The sequence below is a fragment of the Notechis scutatus genome, chromosome 6 (assembly GCF_049901735.1).
Source record: "Notechis scutatus isolate UNSWTSFEM ecotype Mainland chromosome 6, rNotScu1.2, whole genome shotgun sequence".
Lineage (NCBI taxonomy): Eukaryota > Metazoa > Chordata > Lepidosauria > Squamata > Elapidae > Notechis > Notechis scutatus.
The window spans coordinates 59,961,098-59,982,001 of record NC_142014.1 but is presented as its reverse complement, the minus strand read 5'-3'; the positions used below and the strand labels follow the sequence as shown (position 1 = coordinate 59,982,001).

At 38.9% G+C, this 20,904-nt stretch overlaps 1 protein-coding gene across 36 annotated transcripts in view; it reads left to right on the top strand.

Moving 5' to 3' along the window:
- MYBPC1 (myosin binding protein C1) overlaps positions 1–20,904 on the top strand; it is a 101,494-nt gene that overhangs the window by 61,931 nt on the left and 18,659 nt on the right. For 26 of the 36 annotated variants that reach the window (XM_087968461.1, XM_087968473.1, XM_087968464.1 and 23 more), the window contains 9 exons: positions 3,174–3,340; positions 5,552–5,714; positions 7,555–7,661; positions 8,800–8,933; positions 11,568–11,727; positions 12,392–12,496; positions 13,189–13,377; positions 16,866–17,000; positions 19,046–19,132. In XM_087968461.1, coding sequence (XP_087824587.1) covers positions 3,174–3,340; positions 5,552–5,714; positions 7,555–7,661; positions 8,800–8,933; positions 11,568–11,727; positions 12,392–12,496; positions 13,189–13,377; positions 16,866–17,000; positions 19,046–19,132 — 1,247 coding nt within the window. The remainder of the gene's footprint in view (positions 1–3,173; positions 3,341–5,551; positions 5,715–7,554; positions 7,662–8,799; positions 8,934–11,567; positions 11,728–12,391; positions 12,497–13,188; positions 13,378–16,865; positions 17,001–19,045; positions 19,133–20,904) is intronic. The other 10 variants (XM_087968478.1, XM_087968471.1, XM_087968480.1 and 7 more) reach the window with 1 other exon arrangement.

Here is a 20,904-nt window from a genome sequence, read left to right as displayed (position 1 = left end):
AAACAAAAAGGTTTTTTTAATGCTTGCTAAACAGAAGTCACCAAAGATGACAAACAGTTCAGGGCCTTGATAACCTTTTACAAAAGCATACAGTACAGAATGAAGACAAATGGAAACTGTCCTGAGACTAATTTTTTCATCAAGCTTTTCTAAACTACCGTGTTTCTCTAACAATACGGCCTCCACCAATAGGAAGGCCCATCATGTTTTATCGGCATAAAATCAAATTAAGCCCCTCCCCCCAAATTAAGGCCTATATTAAACATGCAAAATGGGGTGGAATGGCGGGGGGGGGCTTGCCGTTAGGAAGTAGTTTTGTTGCATACCCGGATATGGTGCTGCCTGCATTGACTTTGGCATTGGTGGGACACTTCGTATCAGGAGACCTTCCTCCACCGTTGCTTTCCCTTCTCCCTTGCTGCCGCGGCGTTTAGAGCAACACCGCGGCGTTTGGCGCAGCCACGTGCAGCCAGCCAGGGCTCCTCCCTGCAACCGGAGCCCAGCAGAGAAACTCGGCTTCAGGCGTTCCTGTCGCCGCCTTCCCTTTGTCTTCGAAGGCAAAGCCAATTCTTTTAAAAACGACACCCTACTACCGGTACAACAAAGCCTCCCCTGCCCGAGAGGGCAGCCCAACCCCATGTGGGGAGGCGAATCTCCCGGGGCTGCAGCGCAGGATCGGCCCACCCTGGGAGAAGCACCCAGCTGCCATCCCTGCCTGGCGCTGGGCAGAGTGCGAAGAGCTTCGCCTGGGGCGCCCAGCGCAGCTAACAGGCAGGCACTCCTTCCTGGCGGTGGAGCTCTCACCAAAGCAGCGAGCACCTCCCCATCGGACCCTCCGCTCATCCTGCCAGGACCGCGCCAGAGCTGTGCGGGCTGGGCAGAGCCGGGAAAGCAAGCCGCAGGTGCGCGCCCGCCTGCCAAGCAAAAGAGCCAGGCCAACCTGAGCTTGGCTTCCTTCCCAAGTCCCTCCAGCGTGAACCCGAAGGGGCCACCAGGAGAAGCCGCCCGAGGCAGTGATAGCGCCCACCCATCCATGGACAGGGAGGCAAGGCAATGGCCTGCACCACGTCCTCCTCCGAGCTGAGCCCCGCCGAGCCAGCGCCTTTGCCTGATGCCCATTCCGCTGCAGCGTTTGGAGCTGCCGGCGCATTTGGAGATGCATGGGGACGGGCTGGGCGAGGGGTGGTAAGGACGGGCGGCTTTGGGCTGTCTCCGCCAGCCAGGGAAGCAGCGCTGCCATCACCTCGCCTCCCTATCCGTGGATGGGAGGGTGCTATCACTGCCTCGGGCAGCCTCTCCCTGTGGCCCCTTCAGGTTCGCGCTGGAGGGACTTGGGAAGGAAGCCAAGCTCAGGTCGGCCCGGCTCTTTTGCTTGGTAGGTGGGCGCGCACCCGCGGCTCACTTTCCTGGCTCTGCCCAGCCCGTACGGCTCTGGTGCGGTCCTGGTGGGATGAACAGAGGATCCAGCAGGGAGGCGCTCGCCGCCTTGGTGAGAGCTCTGCTGCCAGGAAGGAGGGCCCGCCTGTCAACTGCGCTGGGCGCCCCAGGTGAAGCTCTTCATGCTCTGCCCAGCGCCAGGCAGGGGTGGCGGCTGGGCACTTCTCCTGAGGTGGGCCGATCCTGCGCTGCAGCCCCGGGAGATTCGCCTCCCCACGTGGGGTTGGGCTGCCCTCTCGGGCAGGGGAGGCTTTGTTGTAGTAGGGCGTCATTTTTAAAATAATTGGCTTTACCTTTGAAGGCAAAGGGAAGGCGGCGACAGGAGCGCCTGAAGCCGAGTTTCTCTGCTGGGCTCCGGTTGCAGGGAGGAGCCCCTGCTGGCCGCACATGGCTGCGCCAAACACCGCGGCATTGCTCTAAATGCCATGGCAGCAAGGGAGAAGGGAAAGCAACGGTGGTGGAAGGTCTCCCGGACCAACGCTGAGGTCAACATCCAAGCTGTTGCTGCCCGCCCACCCGAGGTTGCAAGGGGGGGGAATTAAGTCACCCCCGAAAAGACGGCCTAGCCATTTTTTCGGGGGTCAAAAAAAAAATAAGGCCCGGTCTTATTTTGTGAGAAACACAGTAGAACAAAATGCCCATTGGAATTATGCAGCAATAAGGAATTTGTATGTTTCTGTACAGGGTTGTCAAACTCATGGCCCATGGGCTGGATGCATCATGCTCTGGCCAAGCCCATCCCCAGTTTAGCAAAGGGGGGGGAGTCATGATACATCACGTGACATTTCAAGTTTGACACCCCTCATGTAGAATATTTCCCAGGAATGAAGAAGACGGAGCTTCCATGGTTCATACCAAATGAAGGCTTCAATTTACATTTATATTATTAGTAATCTAGGCAGCTGGATTACAAATAGATGGACAGCAATAACAATAGCATTTAGGCTTATATACTATGCTGTAGCATTTTATAGCACGCTCTAAGTGGCTTACAATGTAAGTATTATTTGCATATTGCCCTCAGCAATCTGGGTCTTCATTTTCCCAACTCAGAAGAATGGAAGGATGAGTCAATCTTAAACTCTGTCAGGATCAAACTCCAGGCTGTGGGCAGAGTTTGTCTAAATACTACATTCTAACCACTGAACCACCAGGGCTTTTCTGGATATATGGGGTCCCTTCTGATTGCCTATTTGTTTCACAGCTATTGAATAAAACTTGATTATGGTAAAATTTAATAACAGTGTGGAAATGAAGGTAAAACTCTTGCATTAGATAGGAGATTGGATCTTATGGTCAAAATAATCCTTTCAACTATACCAGAACTATGGTTTTTCTGAAAGTGAAAACCAAAGATAAATGTCATGCTTATTCTCTGGTTTCTGCAGACGAGATCAAAAAAAGCAAGATGTGCAACATAGGTCAAAACCATGCACCTTTGTATATGCATGCAGTTACAAGCTTGCTTGTCTTTAATCATAGTCACAGATGCTGGTGTGCTTGTTGTTAAAAAACAAAACTAAGCTAAACTCTGCAACTTTATACCTGATCCTACATAATCAAGATTTCTCCCTATCTCTCCTTCATTTGTCTCATAGACCATGCTTTTGTTTTGTATTGTTTTGTTTTGTTTAAAGGATGGCTTTTTTCAATCAAATAAAGATTTTGATACCTTTTTTAAGTAAAAGTACTTTCAAGTTAATTATACCATTTTGGCTGTTGTTATTGTTCATCAGGTTTAAGAATGGTGTGGAGTTGCCTCTTGAGAGTAAATCAAGATATAAAGTTAAAATTGAGGGTAAAAAGCACACTTTGATTATTGAAGAAGCAACGAAAGCGGACAAGGCAACATACTCAGTCATGACAACTGGAGGACAATCAGCTGGCAAGCTGAACGTTGGTTGTGAGTGAAGATTTTATTTCTAGCTTATTAGCAGGAATCCTTTTTAAAAAAATAACTATAAGCACGTCCTTGTCACCTCATGGATAGGCTTTGACTGCTTTGAAGTTAAAGTGGTACCTTTAGTTGATCCAAAATGTGATGGCCTCTCTATTGACATATCAATAGCAGATTAAGTGATCTAACATTTGTACTGCAGGCCAACATTGGTTCAGAGTCCAATTCAACATATTCATTATCACTTTTAAATTGCTCTATGCTTATCCTCTAGGATAATCTTTCCTGTCTAGGTATGGCCTATCCCATGATTCTGAGGGAGGATACATTAAGGGATTTGAGGATAATCTTTTATCTTCTCAAGTGGCTGTCCCTCACCCCCACCCCCCAAAAAAAATTGGAATCTGATGCCTCCTGAGATAAGGAATACCCCCAATCCATTGGCCTTAAAAAAGTTTAATGACAAGGTGCTATCTAGCAAACTGCCTTATGTTTATTTTCATTTTATTTATTGTATTTATTATTTTTACAAATAACTCAAGACAGTGACCACATCCAACACACCTTCCCCCTCCTACTTTACCCACAACAACAACTCTGTGAGGTGGGTTCAGTGGTGGGATTGAAATTTTTTTACTACTGGTTCTGTGGGCGTGGCTTGGTGGGCATGTCAGGGGAAGGATACTGTAAAATCTCCAGTCAGAGGTGGTAATTTGCCGGTTTTCTGAACTACTCAAAATTTCCGCTACTGGTCCTCCAGAACTGGTCAGAACCTGCTGAATACCACCTCTGGGTGGGTTGAGCTGAGAGAGAATGATGGCATACGATCACACAATTGGTTTTCATGGCTAAAGTGGGACTCGAACTTATGGTCTCCCACTTTCTACCTAGTGCCTTAACCACTAGACCAAACAAAAATAATTGTTTATGATTTTGTTTGATTATAAAACATTTTGAGTCCCATAGATGTTTGAATACATAAATAAATTATGGGTTAGCTATTCAAGAAAGCTAAGAATAATTCAAATAACACTTAGAATTGCTTAAAATAACAACCCCACCCACAAGTGTAAGCTGTCAGAGCAGATAACCCATTGCATCAAATAAGTGTTATATTGTGAGCCTTGTTTACATAAAAATGATTTTTTTATATTTAAAGAATAATACTTCCTCATCTCATATCAGCCTATTTAAAAGTTGGTAAGTTGTAGATGCATATTAGCTAAAGAATTCTGACTGGCAAAGTCCAGGAAGAGAACTTTATCTGGCATTGTTCTCATCCTCATTCTCCCTCCCCTAAGTGAGAAAGGTCCAGGAGTGGGCTGCTGAGGGTTTGGGAGAGCGCCTAGCTAAGATTCTGTGTAGTTCAAAAAAAAAAACCAAATCCCACTCCTGGCTGGCCCTGCCCACCCCTCCCCTCCCCTCTCCTCCCAGGAGTCCCTACATAGCCCATTTTGGATGCAGGTAAGCGCAGGGTGCGTGCGGAGGCTCGGGGAGTGTGAAAACGGGCCTCCCGGAAGTTCAGGAAGGCCAGAAATGGGCCTGTTTCCGGTTTCCACAGAGCCTCCAGAGCCCGGGAGGCTGTTTTTGCCCTCGTGGAGGCTCGAGAAAAGCCTCCAGAACCTGGGGAGGGGAAAAATGCCCCCCCCCGCCATGGTGTAGGAGGCCAACTAGGCCACACTCACCTTGGCCATGCCCACCCAGCAACTGAGCAGAGAACCCTTTGCTAAAATTTGCTAAACTCCTGGACAGGCCCCAAACCTCCTGGCCTTTTGGAAAGGTGGAAAAACATGATTCGGCAACCTTGCCTGGGGAACACAGCCATTCAGGCTCTTTAGCACCCTGAAAGTCCTCCCTCTGCCTTATAATTAACTTTCAATCACGCTAGTCTGTTTTTAAAGTTTCTGTACCATTTTTAGGTACTAAAATTTTAGTATCCGTCTATGAGAAAGATGGGTGATTTCAAATTTAGATATGTAAATAAATATTAGAATTTCCAAATCTATGCAAGTGTCAATGCCACATGCACTCCTTTTTGTGCACATTTACAAGGTTCAAAATTAGGTGGCCAGCAGGGCACCACACACACACACACACACACACACATATACCAGCCCCATAGTCTAGACTTGTAAGTATGTGATCTAGTCTGGTGTCACTGAATAAATATCCCGTAATAAGGCAAAACTAGCAGTCTGTCATTCCTCATTTCTTAAGTGAGGCCACTGAAGATATTGCATCCACTGGAAGATCAGACCGTCAGGCTCGGCAAAGAGCTCTCTTTGAAGTGTGAGGTTTCTGAAAATGTTGATGGAAAGTGGTACAAAAATGGGCAGCTGCTCCAGCCCAGCGATCGCATCAAAATATATCACAAAGGAAGGTAAGCTTGTAATTTAGACCAGGTGAAATAATGATAGTAAAAGCAAAGGATTTTCTCAAAGACATTTGTGAAATTGAACCAGGGTTTTGGAATAAAAACATTTTGGCCTAACAATTATTCTTCCAAATCATTCCATTTATGCTTCCAATAAAGTTGGCAATAATCTAGTTGTGTGCAAAACTCTGTTCCAGCAACAAAATGTTCTTGAATGACCATAATATTCTGGCTTTCACTTGGTATGTGCCAGCCTGGTCATTCTTGGAAGAGTTCCTTGTTTTCTGGGTGGCTGTTCCCCAGATCTGGGAAACTATGATGAGCTGAAAAATGCCTGGAACCATTTCAGAATAATCAGAACCAGAACATGTTGAACAAGCTCCAAAACAGGTGAAAGAAAATCAGAAGATTCCAGGGAGCATTAGAAAGCTCTGTTGCCATAATAGAAAATTTTGCAGCTCCGTAGATAAATATATGAAGTTCAGATATTCATTCTTGTAAATATCTCATTAGTTCATTATACTTGAGAAGTCTTTTTTTTTTAATTAATCCTAAAAATTGTACTTCGATGTACATACCTCCAGGTATGTGCAATTTTCTTTGCAATTTTGCTTACTGCAGCCATGTTTTGCAAACAATTGCCAATATTAGCACTTTTGTATATTGGTTTATGAATATATATACTTGTACAGTATTTTTTTTCACCTTGAGATTGTTTTAATGAAGAAGAGGTGATTAAAATAGTTTTAAGTTATGGTTGAATAATCTCAAAATCTGTACAACTGTAAGTTAATTAATAAAGTTAATTCATGTATTGGTCCAACGTTCAATTAAAATATGAACTAAATTAATTTCTTCCCCCATCTTTAACTCCAGTGCATTTATTTTCAAAAGCTGCAGTAATAATGATAAACAGATACAAAGACAAATTTACATGGGAATTTATACTATTAAACTCACCAAGCTTTATTTCTAATTAAACCTACCTAGGATCACATTATTAAACTCTTCACCAGCATCCTTTTTCTGCAAAATGTTATATAGCTCCCTCTTGAACTCAAGATTCAATTTTCAAATAAAGTTTCTATGCAGATTTTTGCAATACCTCCTTATTTTTTTTAAAAAGGTATGCAGGTAGTCCTCAACTTACAGCCACAATTGAACCCAACATTTCTGTTGTTAAGTGAAACATTTGTTAAGTGGGTTTTTTCCCCCATTTTGCAACTTTTCTTGCCACAGTTGTTAAGTGAATCAATGTAGTTGATAAGTTAGTAACCCAGTTGTTCAATGAACCTGTCTTCCCCATTGACTGTGATTTTGACAAGGTTGCAAAAGGTGCTCACATGACCCAGGGACACTACAACCATCATGAATATAATCCAGTTGCCAAGTGTCTGAATTTTGATCACAATTTTGATGTAACTTTGAACAGTCACTAAATGAACAGTTGTAAGTCAAGAACTACCTGCAATTTGCACACAAAAGAAATGCTTGATATGCTGAATTTGCCAAAGTCCCAAAAGCTTTTGAAAAGCTCAGCTTTTCAAGTTGCCTTACCTTTTCACAACAATAAAACTTATTATAGGTTTTACACAAACTAATAGGCTTGTGTGAAGGTATAATAGAAGAAACACAATTGTGTAAATGCTGGTGCAATGCAGTCTCCTCCATTATTATTTTTTCTAGCTTAATAACCAAGTTCAGAGGGTTTTTTCCAGTTTAGCTGTCCTTTTGCATTTACCCTCACCCAGTTTCTCCAAAGTAGGGCCCTCTGCCCCATGTACTTATCTGGCCATGCAGGAATCAGAATATTTATTTTGGTTTCCTATCTTGATTTTTTTTATAGAATCCATCGGTTAATTATTGATAACTCACTTGTGGAGGATGATGGTGAATACATGTTTGTTCCAGATGCCTACAATATCAACATCCCTTGTAAAGTTCATATTATAGGTAACTCCTATGTTTCTCTCTTTTTTGGTTCTGTCATGTATTTATATAATAAGACAAGTGCACAGGGGTGGAGTAGAAAATGAATAGAATGGAATAGAATGGAAAGGAAAAGAAAGAAAGGAATAGAATGGAGAGTGGATATGAGGGTGCAGTGGAGTAGAGTGGAATGGAATGGAATGGAGTACAAAATGAATGGAATGGAGTGGAGTGGAGTGAGTGGAGAATGGAAAGTGGAGATGAGGATGGAGTGGAGTGGAGTGGAGTACAATGGAGTAGAAAATGAATGGAATGGAATGGGAGTCCTGATTATAGCACACTAAAGAACTAAAAATATTGATGCTTTTTATTACTGCATCCAAACAAATCAGTTTGCTAATAAATATCTGAAACAATACTTAGGAAGAACTGATTTAAAAATAATAAGGAATATATTAAATGTTTTTAAACTTACATGTAGAAATTGTTTCTCTGCTATCCTCTATATTGTATGAGCATTTTTCCAGGGATATGTTTGAACCAGAGACTAGGACACAATTACTGTATGTCAAAGCATAAATTAGTTTATTGGCAGTGCTGGAGATAACACAAAAAGTGTAGGATTATATGCAAATCAGGGTGTACACATAATTAGAAATAGCAACATGATGTGACTATAGTACATCATGTATCTAATGAAGACAATGTTAGGGTTAGGGTGTAACTATGAGATAACAGAGCAGAACTGTAAAAGACAATGGGGGTTGAGAGAACAAAAAAAGCTGCAATTCATATACATAATTTCTTTTTGAGGAGTTAATGTTACAAAGTTAATCAAAATGTTCCTACTTCTCAGAGTCTGTTTGCTCTCTGGTAACATTTCATTGCTCACCTTCTAAATGTTTTTTGGCTGAGCTGACAATTCAGTTACCCTGGGAAAATGGTTTTGGGCAGAGGGTGACTGCTAAATTTGATACTATATAGCTGAGCTAGTTTAGGTTTTTCTAGGAAGGTTAGTTTGACTCCCAAAACTCTTCTTCAGAATATTATATTAACTCTGCCTTTGTATGTACGAAGATGTTTCTCCATTCTGAGATGGAAATGTCTCTTGTATCACACATTCAGATTTTAAGATGTTTTCCTAAGTACCTTGGTTTTACAGATCCTCCTAAGATTCACCTTGATGGCCTTGGTGATAATAACACAGTAACAGTTGTCGCAGGAACAAAATTACGTCTTGAAATCCCTGTTTCTGGGGAGCCTCCACCAAAGGTTATGTGGAGCAAGGGAGAGAAGGTAAAATTGTAATTTAAACAAATACATCTTAAGTCCAATCTTTTAAACAAAGAGTGGTATATAAGCAATGGCATGAAAGGGGTGGCATAGTGGTTAGAATGCAGTACTGCAGGCTAATTCTGCTGACTGCCGACTGCCAAGAGTTTGGCAGATCGATTTCCACCAGCTCAAGTTTGGCTCAGCCTTCTTCTATCCTTTCGAGGTCAGTAAAAGGAGGAGCCAGTTTGTTGGGGGCAATATGCTGACTCTGTAAACTGCTTAGAGAGGGCTGGAAAGCACTGTGAAGTGGTATATAAGTCTAAGTGCTATTGCTATTGCTGAAGTACTCAGAATCTCTTTTACCAATAAGTACTATGCATCTGAACTAAGCTTAGGAGGGGTTATAAGGTGCTGAAGTTGCAATCACATCTAATAATCTACTTTCAGATAATTGGGTATATTAGTAACCATTCATAAAGTATCACAGGTATCCAGAAAAGATAGAAGGGATAATTGGTATCTTTGGGAGATGACAAACAGGTAGTCCTCAACTTACAACCAATTGGTTAGTGACCTGAAGTTACAATGGACCTCCCAATTGGTACTTATGATCTGGTTCTGAAGTTCTGATGGCCACACACATCTCCACAACATGTGACTACTTGTTGGGTGCTTGGCAAGCAGCCTGTATTTACTGCCGTTTCCAGTGCCTGTGATCAAATCATCACATTTTGCAATGTTTTTACTTCAGCCGAAATTGGCCCATAACAAACAATTGGTTTGCTTAACAATCATTGCAAAAAGGTCATAAAATCAGAGAAGTCCCACAGTGAATTGCTTTACAACTATGATGGGCAGCTCCACTAGGATCATTAAGTCCAGGACAACCAGTAAAATTAGGAAAACATTAGGAATAGATCAACATTCTTTAATTTTTTTTTCCTGTGAATTTAAGTCACCTACAAAGGCAATAGTAAAAAAAATCCAAGTTGGCCGCTGTGATGGTGTGATCAAAAATCCAGGCTTCGCATCTCTTTTTTAGGTGTGATTGTGGGAAGCCCCCCCCCGCTCCTAGAGAAGGAAATGTTTTTGGGAATATTAAGAGGCAGAATATTATATTTCCCCAAAGGAGGAATGGATAAACATACTCTTAAAGGCAGAAAGTAGCCCCAACTTCCTGCATAGTAAAACAGCCTCCAGCAGATGTCTGGAATCTTTAGAGATGGATATTTTGTGCCCATTAAGAAATCCAGGCCATCCTGTTTACAAACAAAACACCTTCAGCCACAGTTCCCCCAGGCTGAGATTAAAATTTACATGCCCCACACAAATACTAAGAACAGGATATGACCTTTAGGACAGAATAGGATTAACCCACCACCATTGAAATAGCAAGAGACACAAAAGCCCATTCATTGTACAATCCCAAAAACAGTTCAAACTTCAAAGTCACAGAAACCTATAAAGATCCACCCACTCATTCAACCAATTTTCCAGCTGTCCCAGAACTGCATGCTATTGTTCTGATTCCAATAAACAGAATCCTTCTTTCCAATCCACCTCCATTTTATGTCCAGCGCCTTTCTCTCAGCTTGGAAATGGACCAGATTTTTTTCTTCCAACATGGTGGATAAAAAATAGGCAAAGCTTCAATCATACCATCCTCACTGGCATGCTGTTGTTGTTTTTACCATACCCAGCAGATAAGACTGCCTACTATCCCTCTTAGTCGCTAGACCATTGTTTCCTAACTGTTTTGAAAACACTCATAAGAATATGTAGGTAGTCCTCAGTTAGGAACTGCCTCATTTAGCAACTCTTTACAGTTATAACCATGATGCAAAAGTAATCTTGCAACCAATCCTGGCATTTACAGCCTTGACAAGTCTATAAAGCCAAGTAACGCTGAAGTCAGATCCTAAGCACAGTTGCAGTTTCACTTATTGATCACTTCTTTTAATGACTGAATTGCTAGTCCAATTGTGGTCACTGAATGAGGACTACCTGTACAAGTGAGAAATATTGGTAGACATTAGCATGCAGCATCAATGCTTCCTTAATGCATGAGTAGGGAGATACATTTTAAGGATGCAAATATTTTTCCAAGGGGATTCAATAATATCTGTGACTGGGCCTTGAGCACAGTGGAATATGTCTTGCAAAATAACCATTTATCAAAAAATAAACTGGGAAGATTGCTGCTCCCCCAAGTTTTCCTTTATTAGCTCAAGTGATTTCCCCTACACATACACACTTTCCCAATAAATAGATATGCTTCCAAATCAAGACAAAATGGCAATCATGTACTTTTAATTGTGCTAAGAAAGTCTTGAGGGCACATGTTAAGCTGCAGCCAGTCTTTAAACATAAAGATGACTTGGTGGCATGGCGCTTTGCTTTATGGCTTGCCAACCTCTCATTCTGATTTTAAAAATTAAAAAAAACAAAAACCATTGTTAAAGTAAGCACAAACCCTGAGGTATCAAGAATGAGTCCATGGAGTGTCTGACAAATTCCTTGCTACATTTGTGCAGCTTCCATATGATTTATCCTAATTCAATTCTGATTGTCGATCCTCTGGTGATTTCTAACCGCCACCCCCTTTAAACTATTTTTCTCCCCCTACCCTATTCCCTTTTGCAAAATGATTGACAGTGGATCATGGATTCTGCATCCAGAATACGGGCAGAGAATTATCCAGACAGTAGTTGTTTGGTGATTGATTCAGCTGAAAAAGATGACTCAGGTCCTTACAGAATCCTGCTGAAGAATGAAGCTGGAGAAGACTCCGCCCTCATCAATATAAAAGTAGTTGGTATGTCAATGCTATGCATGGCTTTTATACTGAAGTAGCACCAATGCTCTTCCTATTTCAGCCTTTTCAAGCTGATGCCCTCAGTAAGTGTTGTGACTGCAAACTCCTATAAGTCCCAACCAGCATGAAAATTGACCTAATGACTTAGAATTCTGCAAAAGAGTATATTTTCAATCATTTTAAATGGTGTGGCTTTAGCTTTTCAATAGCTGTGAGTTAAAATAGGACTCTAAGTGATTTTTCCCCAAATGAATTTCTTTCTAATTCAGTAGAGATTTCATCCTGGAAACCTCAGCAATTTTAAATTGTTGGACTTTAACTCCCAGAATTTCTGGCTGGAGAATTCTGGGAGTTGAAATCCATACATTTTTAAGTTGCTGAGTTGAGAAACACTGATTTCGATTATAACATTTGTAACATTTCATTAAACATTATCTGTTTAATGAAAACTTGATGTGAAATCCCAACTAAATATGTCTTCAATCCAATCTTTTGAAACCAATAGGATTTAGCTTATTTGTGGTTAATTCCATAATGTAAGTGACTTTGGATTTTTTTAAAGTGAGTCTGGATATTTGTTCCAATATAGCTATAAGTAATGTTGTCTGAGATGAACAAAAATATTTGCTTTTCCAATAAAACTTAAAACTTCTAATTGCAACAGATATTCCTGATGCCCCAGAGGCACCCAATGTGATTGAGATAGGAGAAGACTGGTGTATTATGACCTGGGAACCTCCAGCCTATGATGGCGGATCTCCTCTCTTAGGTGTGTGGACCACTCATTGAAACTGGTATTTTAATGATTTTGTAGAATTATTTGGTGGTTCTTTGAAATGGAAGTATACAGTATTCATAAGTAGAAGGGTTTCAACTGAGAGTTTTTGCTCAAGGAAATGTGTCAGTTATTATTATTATTATTTAGATGGCATGGAGGTGACAAAGTGAAATAGGTCTTTTGAAAGCACTAAACTTCTGGTCTGATGGACTCTTATTAGGTCAGAGGTGTCAAACTCGATTTCATTGAGGGCTGCATTAGGGTTGTATTTGACCTCAGGGAGCTGAAGGGATGTGGCCAGGGTGGGCATGGCCAGCTCCATGTCACTCGTGTTGGGGGCACCTTTGGTAGAGTGCTCTACCAATGAAAACAGGCTCCCAAGCTCCATTTCCGGCTGCAACAGCTTCCTGCAACCCTTTGCCAGTGGAGATGGAGCTTGGAAGGACTGTGTACAGACCTCACAAGCTTCCGTTTCTGGCCTCCTGGACCAGTCCTGTGGCACTCCCTCGCTGTTTCCAGGGCAGCCCCACATGCCACATCTAATCACCCCCAGATCTGGCCCCCAGGCCTTGAGTTTGACGCCCCTGGATTTAATCCTGAAATAGGTCAGTTGCATTTGCTCTTTTTAGAAATTCTGAGCCCTCAACTAATAGTTTTATGTTTATGTTTTATGTTTTATTTAGGATACTATATTGAAAGGAAAAAGAAGCAAAGCTCCAGATGGATGAGATTAAATTTTGATCTTATTAAAGAAACAACTTTTGAGCCCAAAAAGATGATTGAGGGAGTTGCCTATGAGGTGCGTGTGTTCGCAGTCAATGCCATTGGGACTTCCAAACCAAGCATGCCGTCAAAACCTTTTGTGCCTCTAGGTAAGTAAATCATAACTATGTATTTAATTATTCAAAACTTTCATTGAATGATTTTATTTGCAATACAGTACTGTAGCAGCCTGGAAATTAATTAAAAATACAGGAGATATTCATTGTCATAAAATCCAGGAAGAAAGATAGTTAATTTCATTCCGTTTCAGAATTTTTTTTAGAGTTATGTAGAAATAGGAAGCAGGAAAAAAAAGTAATCTTTCTCACTTGATGTTGCAGTCATGATGCTTTCTTTTGTTTTGGTCTGATCTGACATACTGGAATACCATCAGAAAGAAATACCTTCACCAATAAAGTTGGTGAAGTTGACCAATGTTAAACATTATTATTATTGATGATTCAATATTGGCTGCAGCTTCATTTTTAATTAACACATATTTTTCATCAGAAGATATTACAGAGCTGTGTAGGATCATATGTTCGCTGTTTCTCAGCCTCAGAAGTGTTACAATGCATGGACTTCATTTCCCAGAATTGCTGGCTGAGAGAAAATTCTGGGACTTGAAGCCCACACATCTTAAAGTCACCATGGTTTAAAAACAGTGGTCTAGACTCCTGCATCCTTCTCAATAGCACCCATTTACCATTCCTAAGGTTAATAGTTGTTCCTTTGCTAACTTTTGTCTATATTCTTCGTTTTATTTTAACAGCCATCCCCATTCTTTTTTTTTTTTTTTAAAAAAAACAAGTTTTATTAATTTTCAAAACACACAAGTCATCATTATCCATTACATGTTTAACCTTTTTCCATTATAAATTTAACAAGTCAGATAAACTATAATTCTGTTTTAAACCATTTCCATATAAACATACAAAAACCTCTTATCCAATTTCCCTTTATTTCTCTTTACTCTTATTCAATTTTATTATTATTATTTCATCTATTTCTTTCTGACTTAGTCACCATTATTCTCATTCTATATTTCTACAAGGTTTTATTAATTCTCCCAAAAAAAACAACAACATATACACACAACACACAAAACATAAAAAGATCTTTTTGAAGTGAAGTAACTTGGACCCAGGTATCTCTCTTTTCATGGACTTCAATTATATTCATGCTCATCTTACATATCATTACTTATTTTATTTACCATTCTAAGTCTTCTATATTAACTTCTCCACATATTTCACTCTTCTTAATTCTATCTTAATTAATCATCTTAATTTGAGTCATTATATTTATATCTTTTGTCCATTCTCTATTGTACCTTTGTCTCATTCCTTTTAAAAAGAAAGAAATTTCTCCTGAAATCACTAATCAGAGTATGATGCCTTTCTATCTCCCCACTAAATTAATCAAATTAATCTTTAAAATACCCAATCCGATTTTGCTTGGTACATTCTAACTGAATAATACATCCAAAACAATTAAATACATAGTTAAACAATAAATCTAAATATTAAAAACAAAATACTATAATGAAAGTTTTATAATAACATCAATACCATAATCTTATTAAACTCTTTAATTAAAGTTTAATATTCTAAATCTCCCTCATATTATATTTTCAAACCAATCATTATTAACATTTCAACATTTTAATCTCTTATCAACTCTCAAGCCATTTAAATTTTCTATTTCTGATACAATACTACAATATCATCTTATGTACCTTGCAAAATCTCTTTGAAGAAATTATACTTATCCTTTATCCCTAAAAAAAATTCTTTTTTTCCCATTTAATTTCAAAACTTTGTAGCTTTTCTCCACCTTTTCCCTTTCTTTCTTCTCCCAACAAACCTTTCTACCCCCCCTTCTTCTAGCCTCTGCCTTACTGGCTTCCCTTCTCTGTCGTATTCCTCTTCCCTTTTGTTTACCATCCTTATATTGATTTTGCACCTTGTTTTTCCCTTTCTTAAATGTTTTTTAAATCTTAAGTCCTTTATTTCTCTTCTTTTCCCTCTTCCTTCCCTCTTGGTCGAGTTCTGAGATTTATTAAAGATGGCTTCCTCTCTTTGTTCTTCTTCTGCTGTCTTCATCTGTTGCAATGTTTGTTGATAGTTAATGAACGCCATTTCCAAAAAAGGCAGGCTTCTTTCAAACCAGCTTTACCATTTTGTTTTGCTTGCTCATAATCTTTTCTCAGTTCCTCGATAGAAGAAGCCATTATAAATCTTTTCTTTTCTTTTCTCTTACAACAGCCAGAATATTCCAAAGGAAAATTAAGACAATCCCAAAGTTATCAGTCAGTCCAAACCAAGACAGAGTTCCCACTCTCTCCTCCTAGGGTGGTATCAATTAGAGAAAAAGAAAGTCCAAATCTGTTTCTTAAAATCTTATTGCAATATATTTTAGTCTTTCAATCCTTAAGGCATCTCCTCCAACAAAGTCTTAGCATACAAATATTTTTTTTTTAGTCCTCTCTTTTCCCACTCATCGCTTAAAGCCAGTTTTCACCTAAAAAAAATAGGTTTCTTAATATTCACTTTTTATTCCGTAAAAAAGAGGGTAAGCTATCCTTTCAGCACCATTAAACTGCCGCTTTTTTCCTCTTCTCGAAGGTATCATTCAGAAAGTCGTGCTTTTCAGGAATTTTGTTAAATATGTCTTAGAGTCCTAGGAACCAAGAAAAACTTTCTCCTCTCAAGCACTTTCTCCACTTCCTCCTGCGCATTCTTACCCGGCTGCCAGCTTCTTTGTGGCGCCATTACGGACCGCCGCTGCACCGTCCTGGGAAAAGGGGTTCTGCCGGCTGGGGAGGGGGTCTGCAGCACCCCCAAACCCTTCTCCGGATCCCCTACCTTCAGCTGCCCCTGCAGGGCAGCCTAGCTCTGTACCCGTCTGGGTCGGAGCCCCAAAACGGCTAGCGCGGCAGGGATCGCGCAGCTCGCAAATCCCTGCCGCCGCGAAGCCGACAAACCGGAAACTCCAACAGCCATCCCCATTCTAATCCTTATTCCACTGACACTGCCGTTTCATTCCTCTTCTCTGTGTTTTGATGATTTTAAGATGATATTTCTTTTGAGAGATCAGATTTTTCAATTGTTTATGTTAAGGACTGCAGAGGATGAGCTCAATGGTTCTAAATATCACCTAATGAAAACAAGAGAATTGTACAGATAAGAAGCTGGTATTATCATCTGTATTTTCCAAATGCAAAAAAATTATTAAGATTAATAATGCGACACTGAAAGTCTTTCACATGCTTGTTAAATGGGTTTAGTCCCCTTTTATGACTTTTTTTGCAATGGTTGTTAAGTGAATCATTGCAGTTGATAAGTTAGTAACCTGGTTGTTAAATAAACCTGGCTTTTGACAAGGTCACAAAAGGTGATCACATGACCCAAAGACAGTGCTACCATCATTAATATAATCCAGTTGCCAAGTGTCTGAATTTTAATCACATTACCTTGGGGATGCTGTAAGATTCTTTGCTAACTAATATAATGAGCATGAAAATTGTTTAGTGACCTACAAGAGATTGTGTATATTTTGTTAGGCTAGTGTCAATACTCTCTTTTGTTATTTTTAGCTGTCACAAGTCCTCCTACTTGTCTGGCAGTGGACTCTGTCACTGATACTACAGTTACCATGAAGTGGCGACCACCAGATCAGATTGGAGCTGCAGGTTTAGATGGTTATGTCATAGAGTATTGCTTTGAAGGAAGTAAGTCCTAATCATATTTCATGCAAAAGATCAAATATACCCATTTTTTTCTATTCAGCAACAGCTTTGATTTTACTTATACCTGTAGGTCAAAGTATGTAAAATATAAAGCTTCTCCAAAGTAAACAAAAAAAAAAGTCCATTTCAAAATTTGTGTTGAATTCCCCACAGAAGTTCTTAAGTAACTAGTAAGCTGTGTATTGTTCTGTTTTATACAGCTTCTCAACTGTTGAATCAGTGAAAACATCTGGCTGTGGATGATTTGTGCCATTGATTATACTAAAGATAACCATGTTGGATTTTTATGAATGTCAACATACATTGCTATTTCTATTTTAGTAAGCTAAGTGGGTACATCAAGAAACAAAAGAGCTTGAACAATGAGGACATATCTCAAATGTAGATTGTATCTGCCATTTTGACATGACCCACCTTGAATTAAATACAATAGTGATATATTTTACAAACAAATTTGGTATACAGTCTATATATTCTCTACTTTTGCACATTGGTATATAAATTATACATGCTACATTTTTACTGCCTGTGTATATGTATGCATGCAAATACACAGACACAAAAATTATGTTACTCATGTATATATTGTAAAGTTTTAGAACAGAACAATCTAGAGGGTTAAATAATACTTTTTGCTTACTTTGCTATATCTCTTGTTATGCATTGTTTCTTTTGTATGTCTTTTTTAGTATCTGGATTTCTGTATTCTTCATTTTCTTTCCTGCAGTACTTTTTCTTTCCACTAATGTCTCTATAAAACTTAATCTCTTACCTGGATCTTCAGCAATCTTTTTCTTTAACTGTCAATCTTTCAACTCCATTTCTTCAGTTCTACCTTTTCTTGCTTATACTTATTTATTCTATCAACCAATCTCTCCTTTCTCTGCTTCTCTCTCTTGCTGGCCTGTTCCTCTCAAATGGGGTATTAGTAGAACCACTTTAATCAAAGGCAAAATTTATTTTAAAAAAATCTTTTCAAATATACAAAACCAACCATAGAAAAATAGACAAACGTCACGACAGTTTAAAAGTTAATAAAATATACTCTTTCATTGGAAACAGTACTATAACAGTACTATATTCTAAATAGACCTATGTAAATAAATAGCTTCAAAGGATCAAACAACAGTATTTACATTACAAGAATGGAATGAAAGTTTTTTAAGAACAGAAAATAAAAGGAGCAAACTTACTCTTTTCTCCTGTTTTGTGGGGTTTTGTCACAGATTAACAACAATGAAAAATAGATGGAGTAAAAATAAACTTATTTTTGTAAATTTAGAGTTAGATGTTACTCAGAAGTGTTCTTCAGCTAGTGAAAAACATTATCATTATGAGATCCCCATATTTGTCTTCCATTTATTTTTGAAATGTATTCTATATGATACTTCCTCTAAACCAATCACTCGGTGGAAAGACTGGCACACAATCATCTGATTCAATCCAAAAATCATGATATGGTAAAATATTGTTTTCTTATATGCTACAAGGAATCACTAACAGAAGCATGGATTCTGTTGAGATCACTGTACCAACTCTGTGGTTGACAGATTCATGATATGCCCCAGAGCTAATTGTCCAGATCCTGAATATGATGTTTCAAGGCACACCTATCCTCCATACATTCAGTACAAAGTACAGGATGCAAAAGGCAGAGAGCTGCAGGTGCCAACTATCCAGCAAGGAGTATTGGCAGACCCGGAGTTTCTGATAACCAACGGATTTCAACGATAGTCATGCCAGTAGTCTTGCCAACCATCTTAAACCTGTATATCCCTCCACGTATATCTTTCTTCTTCTTTCAGTTTCCTCTTGCTTATCCTGGAACATGCTTTAATTTTCTCTTCCTCTTAAATCTCTTTTTCTGAATGGATGCCTCTCGCCTATCTCTTTTTTTTTTTTTTTTTCCACATTTCTCAATTGTCTTGGTTTCTGATTCTGATTCTGTGGATGCTCGGCTATACCAGTCCAAAAGGCACTTCTGCCTATGACTGTAAATCCCCACCTGTGCTTTCCAAATCATTTAGGTTCCTCTGACTCTGGTTCAGAGCAAAATATTAGTGAGGACACAGCCGGGGGCCCAGGGCAGATGGAAGAGAAGACATCCAAACCCTGTGAGTGTTCAGCATCAAGCTTTTTCTTCCCTTCTTTCTCGCCTCTTTTCATTGTACCATTTTCCTTTGATCAGTGGTTGGAGCTGAAACACTGGGGGGTGAAAAGACAGGCAATGTTTTATCCTAAAGGAGTTGTTGATGCCCCACATAAATGCATACTTGGTTTTACTGTTTTGTCAACTCTGTGATCATCACAAGTTCCTCTTCAAGGTGCAGTATGTGTGTACTTACTAATAGAACACTAACTAACTATGTTATGCTTGTCTGAAAATGGATGTCTCTGAGTTAATAATAAAAATGAATCCCAAATAAGGTCTACCAACGGAAGTATGTAATGCTGACTTTCTGGAGGCAAGTCATAATCCGGAGGGTAATGTATGCAATATATTTAAACATTCTTACTGAAAGAGCAATAGAGATCGATGGATAGGCAGATAGATTCCAATAAAATCAATGGAATTTGGAAAACCTGGGAAATAGTCAAGGAGCTGAATTTCTATTTTAATACACACAACTGTTTTTTCAGCTCATACCTGTATAGTATCTCTATGAGATGCATCATTATTATGGTTGGTCACATAGCCAGCCAGATATTTAGACTGGATCTGGAATTTTTATCCACCTATTGAGTCCTTCCCAAGGTTGCTTGCTATTATTATTTTGTAAGTAGAAAAGAAAAAGTAAGAAAGTTGAAATAGAATTTGAATGTGGACAGAACTTCTCCAGAAATTGGCTGGCAAATTCTTAAAAATTGAGGTCCACACATCTAAGGTTGAGAAATCCTGGTGCAGAGGTTCAGATCCAATAGCCCAGGTACAAAAGCACAAAAGGTTTCTTATAGCATGAGCCTTTTTTCTGCAAGAAGATATTATTTAAACAGCATTGAATGCTACTTCTTTTTTATTTTACCATAGAATGTACCTTTGGTATCAAAAGAACATTTTAAATAACATTGCTAATTAAGGCCTTTGAAAATGTTTTTGTCTGTATAAGAGATTTATGTTGTCCTTATATTTCTGTTGTCCATGTCAGTAAAATTGGTTGTCTGTATTAAGATAAAAGCCATAGTTGGATGGTAATAAAAAATAATAATTACAGAGAAAAATTAAAATCATATTGTAATAATAGAATAAGAGATTTACACATATATTTGCTAAAAAGAAAATATTTCTTATAGTTTCTTCTTTAGATTTTCTTTCTTTTTTCGTTCTTTGTTCTAAATATTAGTTTCTCTTAGCTTTTATATTTCATTTATTTTTTTTAATAAAGTTATCATAATATCACAGTTTGCATCACATAAAAATAAGCTGTTTATGCATTGTTCAGATAAATTAATTCAGTTTTCATGCAGTCTTCTAAACTTAATACTGCTGATAATAGCAAAATAACATTTGAAAATTGGGGAATATTTGCTTGCTGGAAGTTTCCCAAGATACATACTGGAGCATTTTCTGCAGGGGTTACATTAACACACAACATATTTACACTAGGATTTAATTAGATTGGATTGTTGACCAGGATTTAATTAGCATGGATTGTTGACCAATCAGCAAAGCTTTCTTTCTGAATATAGAAAACTATGATACAGAGTGAAAATATATTGATATGAAAACCTCTTCTTTTTTTAAAAAAAAAATCAGGAAATCATTAAGATCCAGAATTTGGATAGATTCCATGTGGAAATGCATTTTTCCAACTGTCAATTATCATGTTTCTTGCATATTAACATTTATCGTAAAAAAGAGAGCATAATAATATTGATGGGCTGGCCT